General features: G+C 49.8%; 2 protein-coding genes across 6 annotated transcripts; both read left to right on the forward strand.

Annotated features, from left to right (window-relative positions):
* The first annotated feature begins 251 nt into the window (after positions 1-251).
* Positions 252-10,800, forward strand: otud5a (OTU deubiquitinase 5a). 4 transcript variants are annotated; one of them, XM_046395557.1, is made up of 9 exons: positions 252-774; positions 3,568-3,661; positions 6,378-6,442; positions 6,544-6,700; positions 6,790-6,938; positions 7,111-7,296; positions 7,510-7,714; positions 7,996-8,067; positions 9,234-10,800. In XM_046395557.1, the coding sequence occupies exons 1-9, from the start codon at positions 715-717 to the stop codon at positions 9,365-9,367; spliced, it is 1,122 nt and encodes a 373-aa protein (XP_046251513.1). In that variant the 5' UTR covers positions 252-714; the 3' UTR covers positions 9,368-10,800. The 4 variants fall into 4 exon arrangements, with proteins under 4 accessions (XP_046251513.1, XP_046251512.1, XP_046251511.1 ...); XM_046395556.1 differs by lacking the exon at positions 252-774 and adding an exon at positions 827-2,156 and having other exon boundaries at positions 3,571-3,661; XM_046395555.1 differs by lacking the exon at positions 252-774 and adding an exon at positions 829-2,156.
* A 688-nt stretch (positions 10,801-11,488) lies between these two features.
* Positions 11,489-14,598, forward strand: pim2 (Pim-2 proto-oncogene, serine/threonine kinase). 2 transcript variants are annotated; one of them, XM_046395562.1, is made up of 7 exons: positions 11,489-11,789; positions 12,259-12,354; positions 12,443-12,493; positions 12,972-13,180; positions 13,270-13,439; positions 13,560-13,736; positions 13,849-14,598. In XM_046395562.1, exons 1-7 carry the CDS (start codon positions 11,772-11,774, stop codon positions 14,013-14,015), a joined length of 888 nt encoding a protein of 295 aa, XP_046251518.1. In that variant the 5' UTR covers positions 11,489-11,771; the 3' UTR covers positions 14,016-14,598. The 2 variants fall into 2 exon arrangements, with proteins under 2 accessions (XP_046251518.1, XP_046251517.1); XM_046395561.1 differs by having other exon boundaries at positions 11,491-11,789; positions 12,254-12,354.
* The last annotated feature ends 603 nt before the right edge of the window (positions 14,599-15,201 follow it).

Consider the following 15,201-nt stretch of genomic DNA (forward strand, 5'->3'; position numbering starts at 1 on the left):
AACCCTCAGAGTTCAGTGTGAAAACAGAAATGACGGCGCCCTCTGCTGTCAGTCACATCACACTGATCTTCTCATGTGATTAAAGGGACAGTTCAAACCAAAATCAAGCCCACATCTCTCTTCTGTAGTGTGGTTCATCCATGTGGATCACTGTGGTGTGAGCTGTAGAGACTAACCAGGTCCTGAACAGTCCAGATGGATGAACGGCAGGTAGGAGGAGAAATGTGCAGCTGTGATTTGGGGTGAACCTTTTAAACTGAACTCAACAGTAAAATGCAGGGTATTTTGTATATTGCATATCGCTCTATTCCTTATTATTATTGTTATGACTTGACACTGAGCACCAACTGTTACTAAAGATGTGTGTGTGTGTGTGTGTGTGTGTGAGGGGAAGATAATAAACACTTTCACTTTGTCACCCCACACTGCTGTCTGTGAGGTCTGAACGTTAACATTAGAGGCTCGGTGTGTATGGAACATAACTCGGTCAGTGTGGGTCACGTGGTGAAGGCTGAGGCTGGAGTCCTGATGCTGACCACCGAAATCCACCAGAACTCGTCTTCAGATCAGTCAATGAGCTCAGCTTCGCTCTGAACGGACCGGCTGTCTCTACAGGAGACTGAAACCGCTTCCATTCGAGACCCTATGATGTTAATTTAAAGTTTCTGTCTGGATTTGCCAACACGCGCAGCTCCAACGCCGAGGACTCGGGACATGAATCAGATCCAGGACCACAGCAGCACCAGAGACAGCTTCACCTGTGGCCCCGAGCAGGTGAGACGTGCGCGCACTGTGGTAACTCAAAGTACCGGGTCTCAAAGGTTTAAAGGTCCTGAATATTTACAATTCTGCTGGCATCTCTGCAAGAAATACAAACTCAGAGACTGAAATGACAGTCGGTGAAAGCGTTTCACCAGAAGCTTCCGGTCAGACTTGAGCCTCGTTCACACCGCGTTCACTCGTTTTTCACCACAGTGTCGGGACAATAACAGACGGACACAATGAGCTCCTGCTCGCGTGTGGATGGATCTTCTGGATGGAAAAGCGAGCAGCTTCATGCCGTATAAAGCGCCCTGGGTGAAAAGGTGAAACCACGCGCTCAGAGAAAGAAACGAATCAGCACCTGAAGGCAACAGACAAAGAACTGACCTAGAGTCAGTCACACACAGGACACGCTGGAGCGCGGAATTAGAAATACACACTCGTAAAGGAAAATAAGATGAAATAAAACTGCAGGTTTGACAGAATTTTAAACGACCTGACGTAAAAACGTCGCAACCAGGAAGTGACGTCACCGCGCCCCGTCAGCTTGTGTTGATGTTTTGTGGACTGGACGGGCTGGAGCGAACGGGAAGCGGAGACGCGTTTTGTTTTTGTTCAACTAAACCGTCGAAAAGAAGCCGAGCTGTCGTTTCCGCCGTCCGTTTCGGTTCGTTAAGAGCCTTAGCTCGGTGACTGGAGCCACACGGCCGCGCCGGAGGCCGAACACACCGAAGCATTTGATCCAGAAAGGGAGGACTCGTCACCCTCTGACCCCCTCCCTGCCACCCTCACACACCGACTCCACCATGACGATCCTTCCGAAGAAGAAGCCCAGCTCCGGGGTCGGCGTCTCGGACCACGCCGATGACAGTGATCGTAGAAGCGGCTCCGACCCGCACCAACACCCGCACCCACACGCAGGGCGGACCGGAGCCAGACCGAGGGCTTCCCCTCCGCCGTGGTCCTACCAGCCCGCTCCGCCCTCCGCCAGGGACGACAGGCGGAGCATCGAGGCGAGCTCCCGGCCGCAGCAGGCCTCTCCGCCGCCCGTGGGGTCTGTGTCTCCGGTGGGGCCGGGTGACGGTCGGGACAGCAGCGGCGGAATGGTGGCTGGCTCCCGCGGGGAGCTCGTCGTGTCGGCCGGTGTCGTCGGCTGCGGTGGAGGCATCGGCAGCTGCTGCTCCGGGCCCGGGCTGAGCAAGAGGCGGCGGCAGGCAGGCACCTGCTCCGGCGCGGTGGTGGCGGCTCTGGCCGGCGGAGGCCAGCCCGGGGTGACGGGACCTGGAGGAGTGCCGTCCAGCCAGGACACAGAAGAAGGCGCCGGGAACAACAGTGAGGACGAGTACGAGAACGCTGCCCGGCTCCAGTCCATGGACCCGGCGACTGTGGAGCAGGTAGGAAGCTAACGATGGCTAACGTTAGCAAGAAGCTAATGCTAATGTGGCTACACAGGTGGGACAAACAGTAAACGTTCAGAGGGGTTAGCGTTAGCCTTTAGCCACGTTAGACGATGTGACAGCTGCCCGAACGGACCTGGATCTGTCTTCTGTTCGGAATCCAGTCCCTGTCAGTGAATCCGCGTCCTGTGTGATCCAGTGTTCCCTTAGAAGGTAAAAGCAGCGCAGACACAAAGAATCCACTTCACGTCCGAAACAGGTGAGGAGAGTGTAGGCACCAAGTTTGGAGGTCAGTCTGGTTCAAACTGGACCTGGTTTAAATGCTTTCACGTCATGTCGTGATTTCTGGCAGATTCGAGCGTTTGTTGAGCATTTATTTACACACAAATCTCCACCTCAGTTCAGTGATAATACTGAAGGTATTGAAGGAAATGAATGAAAGTCATTTGAACACATTAAAACTCGGTGGTCTCGGTTCTTTAAGCCCGACACTGAAGAGAGAAAAGCTGAGGCGATCAGTCGAATAATCAATACGTTTCAATCTCATCAGCAGCTCTTGATTTCAAAAGCCGTTTTGGTTTGCTGCTCAGGGTGAGACGACCAGGAGACGTTGAAAGACCCACAGATTTAAGAAAAATAATAAAAACAGTTAGAGTGTAGAGGACAGTTTGACTGGGGACGCGTCCATGTGTCCTTCTAGTGGACACTGATGTTGGCTTTAAACTAACCTGCAGTTTCTGATTGTTTTCGCTGTGCATTAAGCGTTTGGTCTGTAAAATTTGGTTTAAACTTCACTTTGGGACGTTTTTGTGGACTGCGGGCTGATGCAGCGTCAGAATGAACCAGAACCCGGACACCTGCTGGACTGAACGCTGAAGTCGAACTTATTAAAACCTGCTAAATCAATCTGAAGCCGGTCAAAGTGTACAGCAGGCGATCCTGAGGCCGATTTCCTCACAGTCAGTAATTCCAGGTGAGCTGAGAGACACCTGAGCAGGTTTCTGCCGGGTTGGAGACGGTCTGTGGTGTGTCAGTGTGGAAGACCACGGCGATCTGAGTCGATCAGTCGAACAACCGAAATTCAGTCAGCAGCTGTGAAGGTGAAGACGTTCAGCCGTCGGTGCTTCCTGTTTCTGTGTCCTGATAAAGTGAATGTGTTTAACCTGTGGACAGCAGAGGACACATTGACGTGAGCTGGACGTTGATGGACGAGGTCCACCTCTGCTCTTCAGTTTCAGCAAATAAACAGCAGATTAATCAATAAAGAAAAGAATCTTTGGGGGTGTAAAAAGGGATGCTGGACTTTATTTCCAACTGTCCAAGTTTACACACAGCTCACCCTGTGTGTGTGTGTGTGTGTGTGTGTGTGTGTGTGTGTGTGTGTGTGTGTGTGTGTGTGTGTGTTCAGCAGGAGCACTGGTTTGAAAAAGCTCTGCGGGAAAAGAAAGGCTTTGTCATCAAGAAGATGAAGGAGGACGGAGCGTGTCTGTTCAGAGCTGTGGGTGAGTGACACACACACACACACACACACACACACACACACACTCCTCAGGTGTGTCTGCAGTTCCTCTGGTCACCAGCAGGTGTCAGTATGGCAGCTGTTTGTGCTTTGTTAAATCTTGGGGACAGCAGTGAGACAATGACGGTCCAGATGCTGCTCAGGAAGCTGCAGCGTTCATGAGGACTGTGACGGTCCATTGATCTGGATCTTGATCAATGTGATCCGGGCAAAGTGAAGACATCGATCCATATCACCACGTCCAGGCGTCTCTGTCCCAAACATCCAAACATTTGACGGAAAGCAGCCGACAGAAAGACACGTACGGCGTCGAGACGAGTTCAGGGAACACGTCACAGCTGGCCGACCTCCTGGCTCCGCCTTCTGCCGCTTACTGCAGCCACGTTAGCTGCACACGAAGGCGCACAAATCAGGTGGACCAGATGATTTGGAACCAGCTCTCAACTGTCCCAAAGTAGGATTTCATGTGGTAAGAAAGTTAACAGGATAACAACTACAGCAGAAAGGATCGAACCTGAACTTCTGTGCAGCAGCAGCCATGTTTGCAGGTCCCACATCAGAACTGGAAGCTGATCGTTTATTGATTTGAAATGTTCACTGACAGATTCTGACTCCTGGAACTGACCTGAGACCAGCACATGCTTTGATTTCACTCTGTTGAAGTTGTTGGAACAATCTCTGGCTGAGTCCAGATCCCAGGCACTCAACCAGTGACCTCCATCAGTCCGGACCAGAACCACAGCAGACAGACCGCACCCTGTTCTGTCATCAGGTTACTGACACATCAGTCGCTTAACGATCAGAAACTGTTGCCGTGACTCTGCACTGACAGCAGAGGGCGCACTACTGATGCTGTGATACTGTGTGTGTGTGTGTGTGAGTGAGTGTGACAGAGGGTCCTGACTCAGTTCACAGCCTGCTTTGAGAGTCTCGAGTTCAGTACAGCAGGAGGTGAAGCTTGTGGGTGGTGCCATCATGTGTCGGCACCAACATGCAGCAGGTTCTGTGCTACGCTCAGCACAAACACACAAGCTGCCAGCAGCCCTGAAGGACGGGTGGAGGGACAGACGGGTGAAGGGACAGACAGGGGGACAGGCAGGGGGACGTTAGTGTCTTCAGGTCACAGAGAGGACAAGGCGCCTGAGGCTTCGTTTCTCAGCTGACTTCTAGCTCTCACTTGTGTTCTCAGAAGCTTGTTTCTTCACTGCGTGTTAGGTTTTACGGAACACACACACACGCACGCACACACACACACACACACACCTGCCTACCTGAAACAGAAAGTGGACAGCAAGGCGTGAAGGTGTGTGATTCTGATTGGTCAGCCTGTCAGTGAACCACAGTACCCAGAATGCTTTGCAGTTTGCAGGCCACTGCTGGTGGTCAGGGTGGAGTCAGTGACTTTGAGTTTCAGATAAAAACTTTATCGACACAACTCGTGTGACGAGCAACGCAGTCCTCCTCTCGCAGGCCCCGCCCCTTTCCTAGAATCATGTCTGGGCTGACCAATCAGGGTGCTCGTTGTGGTTTCTTGTGTGTATGTGGTTTATTATTAATTCTGCAGAAGTCTATCTGTGTTGTGTTTCTCAGCAGCTAACACACATGTACTGTGTGTTCTCCTCCTCCTCTCTTTGTCTTCTGTCCTCAGCGGACATGTAAAGTGTGTGTGGGATGTCCTGGATGACTCACACACACACACACACACACTCTCTGGTTGACCTGTAGGGAGTTTCCCTCTCAGGTGATACAAACACCTGCTGCTCCTCAAACGTCTTTTTGCCAGTTCATTTGCATTCAAACCAGCCAAGTGTCTGCAGGCGTCCTGAGCAACTCGGCAGCATCACGATGATGATGATGATGATGATGATGATGACAGGTGAGTGCGTGAAAGCACAGGGAGGGAGGGGTGAAGAGGTGGCCGAGGAGTGATTCCTCCGTCGCACACAGCGTGTCTCACTGAATGTTACCCCACAGTGAGGTTCACATTCAGGAGAGGAAGACAGGAAGACACTTGTCCCAGCTGCACCTCAGGTGAACTTGACTCGACCACCTGTGAGGCCGAGAACACAGCCTGTCATGTGACCGAGGCTGTGAAACACTGTGAACTGCATGAACCTGGAGGAGAGTGGGACACACTTGTACACACTCGCACACACACACTCTTCTGGTGAGAAAAAGGAAGTTGTGAGAGAGGTTCTGAGAATCGCTATGGTGACAGACCATGTGACTTGCTGGAACTCAAACCAAAGTGATGTTTGTTTGCATACCACAGAGGTGTGTGTGTGTGTGTGTGTGTGTGGGGGGGGGGGGGTGCACGATGGCAGTGGGTAAAGCAGATTCACCTAATTTCAATCAGTGATGTCAGGATTTGATTCACACTCTGTAGTGTGTTTCTCTGTCCAACTTGTGTTTGTGCTGTGAACATGAACCTGCAGACAGCAGCAGCTGCTTAGCTTAGCTTAGCATAGCATATAACTGGTGGGGTGGCAGCCAGCCTGGTCACCCACCTTTCCAGCTTGTGAGGGAACAGAAATTTTGCACAGCGAGATTCTGGCAGCTTTTCCTGCAGATGAGGCGTTCAGGCGCTTCACTGTACAGCCTCATGTCACGTCTTTGGGTCCTGTCAGACCGCGTTGAGGGCTGTGCGTCTACATGCAGTGTGAGTTTGACATGTGACCTGGACTGTGTGTGTGTCTCAGCTGATCAGGTGTATGGAGACCAGGACATGCATGAAGTGGTGAGGAAACACTGCATGGACTACCTGGTGAGTCTCCGGCTTCACACTCGCCTCCTCTCTGCGTTCACACTCTTTTACTCTCACTCTGCGGTTTGTCAGCTCACTTGCTTTTCCACTTTTCCTTCCAGATGAAGAACGCCGATTATTTCTCCAACTACGTGACCGAGGACTTCACCACATACATCAACAGGAAGCGGAAAAACAATTGCCACGGCAACCACATCGAGATGCAGGCCATGGCTGAGATGTACAACCGACCGGTGGAGGTGTACCAATACGGCACAGGTGAGTCTGCCAGGCCAATAACAACCCCCACATTGTCTTCAGCCAATCACATCCCACCCGCCTGACCCCACTTCCTCGTCCTGCCACAGAGCCCATCAACACGTTCCACGGCATCCACCAGAACAATGACGAGCCAATCAGAGTGAGCTACCACCGCAACATCCACTACAACTCTGTGGTGAACCCCAACAAGGCCACGATCGGGGTCGGACTGGGACTACCTGCCTTCAAACCCGGGGTACCCACACCAGACAAACGTTAAAGCGGGGTGGGAGTGAGGTAGAAGGGACAGGAAGTTAGTTATTGAGGGTTGCTTCTTGATTGGAGGTGATTCAGATGCTTGAACTGTGTGTGTGTGTGTGTGTGTGTGTGTGTGCGCGCGCTAACTGATGGTGGATTCCCTCCCTCAGTACGCTGAGCAGTCTCTGATGAAGTCAGCCATCAAGACGTCGGAGGAGTCGTGGATCGAGCAGCAGATGCTGGAGGACAAGAAGAGAGCGACGGACTGGGAGGCCACGAACGAGGCCATCGAGGAACAGGTGGCCCGAGAGTCCTACCTGCAGTGGCTGCAGGACCAGGAGAAACAGGCCAGACAGGTATGGAGGGGGGTGGGGGAGACCTGATGTTGACCTGAGTCGAATAGGGGGAGTGTTCCTTTAATCTCAGCTGGATTTGCCTGTTCTGCTAACATCAGTTAACTCGCTACCGTTCCCACCAACACGAAGGCTCAACTGCCCATCAAACGCACACACACACACACACACACACACACACACTATCCAAACTCATCAGCACCTTTTCATGTTCAGCCCCGCAAGGCCAGCGCCACCTGCAGCTCAGCAACGGCGGCAGCTTCCAGCGGACTGGATGATTGGAGCGCCCGGTCACCACGGCAACGCGACTCTGACCCCTCCCACTCTGACCTCACAACAGCCCCGTCGACCAACAACAAGCCTCCCTCCCCCGCCGGAGCCGCCCTTATTCTGAGCAAACCCCCCTCCCCCTGCGCCCCAGGTAAGACACACGCACGCACACACAGTGTTCTGTTTGTACAGATTCTGTCAGCAGTCACAGTATCCATGTGACCAGCTCTCATTACTGACTCTGTGCCACTCACCTAGCATTAGCATTAGCACTAGCACAACTGGCAGCTCTGTCTGTTTGTCAGACCTGTTCATTCTCATAGCAGCATAAAAGCAGCAGGTTAAGTCACAATAGAAGGATTGTATATGTGTCTCATATAACTCTTCCTGTTGTCTGTGTGTGTGTGTGTGTGTGTGTGTGTGTGTGAGCAGGCCCCAGTAATCAGAGTCGTCATCATCTGGAGTACAGAGCCATCATGCAGGAGATGTCTCCGACGGCGTTTGGTAAGACAACATTCAGCTGTGTGTGTGCTGTAGAACACACAGATTCAGGTGTGTGTGTGTGCTGTAAAACACACAGATTCAGGTGTGTGTGTGTGTGCTGGAAAACACACAGGTTCAGGTGTGTGTGTGTGCTGTAAAACACAGAGACTCAGGAACAGCAGATTGACAACGTGAACAAATTTTATTGTCATTCGTCGTGTTTTTACTCAGAGTGTTTTGGTTTCACTGGGTATGAAGACTGATGCTCTTCAAGAGCTTTCTGTGCTACTACTGCATGAGTACTAGTACTGCTGTTGCTATTGCTGCCATTAATGCTGATACTGCCACCATGCTTATCACTACAGTTGCTGGAGTATTGCAGTAATGCGGTACTGCTGGTAGTCGTACTGCTACAGCTGTGATCACTGCTGCAGCCGCCGTGTTGCTGCCAGTTTGTGTTGTTTACTGTCAAACCTCAACAGGAAGCTGCTGAGCCAAATGGTGTGTGTGTGTGTGTGTGTGTGTGTGCTGGTTTGAGTGTTTTGACTTTTATCAGATGTTTGCTGCACATCTGTGAACACTGAAGTGCTTTATTATCAAAGTACAGACAGAAACATCTTGCTGATGTTTCTCCTTCAGTGTATTTTCTTGCGTTGTCATGAGTTGTTACCGAGAAGTGCAGGGGTCAGGGTTATCACCGCACTCGCTGCACTGCAGACGTGAGCAAAGGCGAGAACGAGAGTTTCCTGTTGGCGAGCGGCTCTGCGAGCCTGCGGGGCTTGTTGTGGTGAAGAAAACAAACTCAACCTCCCGTCGGAGAAGCTCAGTATTAAAAAGTTCGTCAGCTCAAAGGTCAAAACGTGAAGTCTCTTGTGAGATTTTTCTGCACTGCCATTTCTCAATTCATTCTTTTCATTCTTAAAAAATCTCGAGCGAATGTTTGTCAGTTTCATGCCAGCTTTTCTGCTCCACTTAGTGTGTGTGTAGTCCAGGTGATTTCTCACACAGAGGTGTAAAAAATCAGCTTCTTCTGATCATTGAGGCGGCTCTTTATAAATTAGCATGATAATTTAGCATGTTAGCATGCTAACATTAATTAGCATTATGATGGTTGCAGGTGTATCCTCACAAAGTATTGGACACATTAAATGTTGTGGTCTGTAAACTCGTCTGTCCGTGCGTTTCAGGACTGACAGACTGGGAGGACGATGAGATCCTGGCGTCGGTGCTGGCCGTCTCTCAGCAGGAGTACCTGGACAGCATGAAACACCAGAGCGCCGGCATGCATCGAGAGAGGGAGCCGTCACCCGACAGCAGCTGATAGCCGGCCGACTCACAGAAACACACAAATACGACAACGACCTTTGACCTCCCCTCCTCACCCTCCTTCATCCTGACCCCGCCCCTGTCCCCACCCCAGACCCGCAGAAGGAGATCGACCAGGGAAAAATAATAAAACATCAGACACAGAACTGCACACTTGTTTTTTTCCTCCAGGCGTTTCAACTCATCTGCTCATCATTCTCTCCATTCTGTCATCTCCTCTTCCTTCCCTCCTTCCTCGTGTCCTTCCTTCCACTCCTATCTGTCTTGTTTCCTCCGGTTGTGATCCAGCATCTTCAGATGCCCCCCCACTCAGATCGAGTTTGGTGATAATGCTGGCCTGGGATCAGTTGTGATTTCATTTTCCTGGCTTTTAAACATCATCTTGGGCAGCTTTCAGCAGGCAACACTGATGAAATTTATCAGTTTAGCGTTTTAATATTTTGGTTTACCAGCTTGTAGCCAGCTGCTAGCTCTGCGGCTATCAGGGCCATTGATTTCAATGAGAAATGCTAATCTAGGCAGTGTATCACAGTATCCTGTGGGCTAAGTTATCATGTTCTTTTAGAAAGCAAGCTGTCACTGAAGTCTTACTATGTTTTAAAGTTAGGTCCTTTTTACTCTGCATTACTGTTAGCTTGGCCACCAACAGCAACATTTTTCCTACAAGTCTTATTATGTTCTGTTAGTTCCTGCTCACATGCTAACCACCTGCGATGCTTTTAGCTCAACCTTGCAGTTCCTTCAGTTTTAAATTTCTCACAGCCTCGAGGAATGCCTCTGAAAGCTCTCTCATGCTAATAAAAAATGAACAGGACAAACAGCCTAAATGTTTATCCGTGTCCTGTGGGCTAAGCTAGCATGTTTTTTTTGTTTTGTTTTTTTTTGTCGAGCAAAAAAAAAAAGTCGACCATTTTGTGGCATTTAGGGAACGTTAGCGTGCTCTGTAGCCAGCAAGTTATCACCTGAAGCCTTATTATGTTTTAAAGCTGTCTATAATCATCTCCAGGCTCATAACATTGCTAACAGTTAGCTTAGCAGCCAATAGCCAAATTATGTCCTCAGTCATTGTCACAGCTCCCACTGGCAGCCATTTTGTGTCGACCACCACAGCCAGCAAAGACTCCACGGTCTGTAACTTCTCGTCCTCCTCTTCCTCCTTTTTGTCTTCCTCGTCTTTGTCACCACTATCACCTCCATCATCATCATCATCATCGGACTTATTTAGCTGCATGTTTAATTGACCCTGACCAATATCATCGAGAAAAAGACAAATAAAAAAAGGAGAGAAAAAAAGACTTGTCATACTTATCCTCTTAATGATCGATTATTGTTGTTATTAATATTATAAGTTTGTTTTATTTTATTTTCTTGTTTGGGATGAAAAGATTTTTTTCTTGGAATAAAAGAGGAAAATGTTTCTGAAGAAAACATGTTTTGGAGGTTTATTTCTTTTCTACGCACAAACCTTTTAACTTTTCCCTAACATGGTGACATTTTTCTCTCGTGCTTTTCTCTTTAGATCCTCTGAGAGCCTTGTTGAACATCCGGAATGGCGACCAATCAGGTGTTTCATGCCGGAGGGTTTTGATGACATCCCGGGTGTTGTGTAAAACAAACACGCAGATATTTTTAAAATTATTCGAAAGACGACGAAACGCGTTCCGTTTGAGGGAATCTGAGTAACAACAGATATCTGCTCTCATTTTGTCTTTCTTCTGAACTCATGACACATTTGTTTGACAGGAAAAAGTCACCGATCTGACGCCTGCGGTCGTTTTAACGCCGTCATATCAGGAAAACGCGCTCAGTTCAACAGAGTTCGACAGGAAGTGGACTGCGCGCGAGGACCGCCGTTTAATTCTGATACCGCGCCGTGCGTGTGTGCGTGTGTGCGTGCGTGTGTTTGGGGGGAAACCGTCAGTTCCTCTTTCCCGTCACCAGCCGCTCCACTCTGAATTCTACGAATTCTTCTCGCGGGATTTGAATATTCATGAGTTAACCGCAGGTTGAATCTGGTTGGCGGGACTGTTCAAAACATTGAACACACGTCTCGAAGCTGATTGGACAGAGGGGGCGCGGTGGGCGTGGTCAGTCACAGGGTTATAAAGGCAGACCAAAACAGTAACGTAGTAGGACGAATGCGGGACGGCTGTAAGACTTATGTTGAAGGAGAAATCTTTTTACTGTTTTTCAACTTTTAAAAACAGTTTTAACGAGACAATAACTTTATTCTTTTGTGCCGAAATTGGAATTTAAAAGCGGGAAAGTGACGCAGGGAAACGGAAAAGGTTTGAAAACGGCTGACAGGAATTCAATTCAACAGGATGGATTTTATCAGCTTCAACTAAACGTTCAGAACATGTTGGAGAAAAGAGCTGCGGAGCTTCATCTGGAGGAGGATGTCCGAGGGGAACACGGTAAGAACCGTGACGGAAACGTCGGCTGCGTTCAAGAGCAGTGCAGGATGTCAGGTCATCACAGCTCTGACTCCTCACCCAACCGACGCCAAACAAACGTATTCATGTTGGTGTTGTGCAGACGCTTTTCAGCTAGGACGACACCAGGATACATCAGTAAAATACCGAATTTAACGACTGACGTTCCGACGACCGTCGCTTCAGTTCGGCCGCGGACAGAAACGGCCTCAGTTCAGTTTGTTGGAAGAGCAGCTGAGACTTTTGGGGGCTTTTTAAATAAATTTGATTCCCGCTGAAACTAACTCACTGCTTTTAAAAACTTGAGGCTAGGGGTTAGGGGTTAGGGGTTTGGGGTTAGGGGTTAGGCTGAGTGAAACGTGTTGTGTTGTCCCGCCAGCCTCAGTGGGCCTGTGTGTTCGTGCTGACTGTGTGTGTGTGTGTGTGTGTGTGTGTGTGTGTCTCAGTGAAGGAGCCGTTCTGCACTCAGTTCAGCTGTGGTCCTCTGCTCGGCCGCGGGGGGTTCGGTTCGGTGTTTGCAGGCCGGAGGCTCTCAGATGGACTGCAGGTCAGACCACAAACATTTCCTGATCCACGAACCTCTGACGCCGTACTGTTGTGTTCATTAAGCTTGTGTGTCCTTTTTGTCCATCCAGGTTGCCATCAAACAGATTTCCAACAGCAGTGTCCTGCAGTGGGCCAGACTGGTGAGTTCGTTGTTTATTAAATGATTATCAGCTGTGAGCTTTAAAGGTGACTTCAGCCGTCAGTCAGGCAGCCAGCCTGTTCATTTAACTGAGCGTAGAAACAGACCTGAGGTCAGCTCTGCCCTCTGCTGGACCGACAGCTGTAAGTCTCTGGTTCCCACGGAAACCTGTGATGTCACGGTTCAGGAAGTGATGCTGTCGGGTTTCCCCCCTCAGTAACAAACTCAAACACCTGCAGACGATGACTCATGGCAAAAACACAGTCAGTTTGTGTTTGAATAAGAAAAATCCCCGACTGTTTGCGTTGTTTAATGGCTCAGTCACTTCAGGTTTTTGTGGGTCATCAGTCTGAAACTGATTTTAAAAAACAAGCGTGGAGCAGAAGTCTCAGGTGTCCTTGATAGGGAAGTGAGGGAGTGTAAGTGGTTTTGGGCTCCGGGGTGCAGTATGGCTCAGTGATCCTCCTCCTCTTCCTCAGCCCGGCGAGGTCAGCCTCGTTCCCATGGAGATCGCTCTGCTGCAGCGGCTGTCGGAGGTCGGGGGTCACCGGGGGGTCGTCCGCATGCTGGACTGGTTTAAGGTGGAGGGGCGGGGCTTCCTGCTGGTGCTGGAGCGCCCGCCGCAGTGCCAGGACCTGTTTGACTTCATCACGGAGATGGGAGCACTGCCCGAACGCCTCGCCCTCAGGTTCTACTCCATGAACCCTGTCTGTTGTGTTCCACTGGCTGCTTCTGCTCGGCGCGTGGTGTTCAAGTCCTCTGCTTTGTGTCCGTCAGGTTCTTCCGGCAGATTGTAGAGGCGCTGCGGTTTGTTCACACTCACGGCGTCGTGCACCGAGACCTCAAAGACGAGAACATCGTGGTGGACACGAAGACGCTCCATGTCAAGATCATCGACTTTGGGTCGGGAACTCCGCTGAAAGAGACGGCGTACAGCGAGTTCGAAGGTACACACACACACACACACGGTAATGTGCTGTGAGTTCATGTCAGTGTTAACGCTGTGTCACTGTAAGAACAATAAAGCTGTTTGAATTTTAAAAAAGCCTCCTCCTCCTCCTCTGCAGGCACTCGGGTCTACAGTCCTCCTGAGTGGATCCAGTCTCAGTCCTATGAGGCCGTCCCCCTCACCGTGTGGTCTCTCGGTGTGTTGCTCTTCGACATGGTTTGTGGCGACATCCCCTTCGAGTGTGACCAGGAGATTGTCCAGGCCACGCCCCTTTTCACCAGACAGGTCTCCACAGGTGAAAAGAGGACCCGCCCACCGTACTTTTCTGAAATGTGATTGGCTCACATGAGAACCGTGTCAGCACCTCATTCTGTCTGGCTGTCTAACCTCCGCCTTTTTCTTCACAGAATGCCAGTCTCTGATTCGCTGGTGTCTGTCTTATCACCCTGAGGAGCGTCCCACTCTGGAGGAGATTCTGTCTCACCCCTGGATGGAGGGAGGAGAGGGGGAGGAGGAGGAGGAAGGAGGAGACCTTCAGGAAGGCCGCAGCTCTCTGCCCAGCCAGTCCCTGTAGCCGCATGGCTCTGGACCAGCAGCCACAATAAACATAAACCTGAAACTGTCCGAGTCTGGACTGTGACAGCCTGCAGGACTCGAGCTCACAGCGGACTCACTGAGATCCTTTCAGACAGGACTGAGCGTCACAGACCGGGAGAGACGTCTTCACTGTGCTGCTGTGCAGACAAACTAATCCAACAGCTGATGCCGTCCTGTCAGAGAAGCCGTTTTTATTTGACCCGTTTAGTCAGCTGGTTTCGCTGCAGCTGTTGTCTGACTTCCTGTTGGGTTATTTATTGACTTGCATATTTATTTCTTAGAGCTTGTTTGCTCAGGTCAGTTTTCAGACCTGAGGTCAGGTTTACTTCACGTGTAGAAGAGTCAGTTTGACGGTTAAGTCATCGAGACCCGAGGAAAGCGGGTGTCGGCTGCCGTTCGGGTGTGACGTCACTGTAAATACGTGTGTATTATTGGCTGGTTTTCTGGTCAAAGTGGCTCATTAGTCACTTGTTTCTGTTTATTTACATTAAATATGAACTTATGGATCGAGAGGAACAAAAAGATCCACCGTTTGAATTAAAACAGCTCTTGTCACTTCATTGTGTTGCGTCATGATTCTGATGTTTCTGCGTTACCCACAGTTCATAGCGTCCAGAACAACCCACGAATATAAGAAACTTAATTACAGCAGACATCTCGAGTGACGGGAGGAGACGGTGAAGACTCGTGTTTTCTGTTTCCGGTTGAAGGAGCAACTCAAACCTGATAAAAACGCAACTAAAACCGGAAACGCGTCTCGTGTTGAGGCGGAGCCAACGTCACTCACTGATGAAGACTTGGGATGAGATTTTACTGTCAAATTATTGTTTCCAAGATCGATTCGAGAGTGAAATTTAACTCTAACGCGTTACGACCGTGTGACGTTAACTCAGCAGCCAATAGGATTCTTCAACCTGAAGGCGAACACGGAAGTGAGTGTCGCCATTAGGATGCGAAGAGGTCTCACTCTGACTGTTTTCTCAAAGCTCATCACAGGTCAGAATCAGAATCAGCTTTATTTGCCAAGTACGTGTGGCCATACAAGTAATTTTTCTCTCTCCTGTGCACCATACAAAATACAAAATAACAAATAATAGTAATAAAAAATGAAGAATAAAGTATTTACAAGAAGAAAAAACCGAGATAAACATATATACTTTAAC

Source organism: Scatophagus argus, chromosome 8 (assembly GCF_020382885.2).
Source record: "Scatophagus argus isolate fScaArg1 chromosome 8, fScaArg1.pri, whole genome shotgun sequence".
NCBI lineage: Eukaryota > Metazoa > Chordata > Actinopteri > Scatophagidae > Scatophagus > Scatophagus argus.

Coding starts and splice junctions, on each gene's coding strand:
- otud5a (XM_046395555.1), top strand. CDS start 1,569: ATGACGATCCTTCCGAAGAAGAAGCCCAGCTCCGGGGTCGGCGTCTCG. Junction 6,939..7,110: donor TACCTGCCTTCAAACCCGGG/GTACCCACACCA, acceptor TCCCTCCCTCAG/TACGCTGAGCAGTCTCTGAT. Junction 7,715..7,995: donor CCCCTCCCCCTGCGCCCCAG/GTAAGACACACG, acceptor GTGTGTGAGCAG/GCCCCAGTAATCAGAGTCGT.
- pim2 (XM_046395561.1), top strand. CDS start 11,732: ATGTTGGAGAAAAGAGCTGCGGAGCTTCATCTGGAGGAGGATGTCCGA. Junction 13,181..13,269: donor CCCGAACGCCTCGCCCTCAG/GTTCTACTCCAT, acceptor TGTGTCCGTCAG/GTTCTTCCGGCAGATTGTAG. Junction 13,440..13,559: donor GGCGTACAGCGAGTTCGAAG/GTACACACACAC, acceptor CCTCCTCTGCAG/GCACTCGGGTCTACAGTCCT.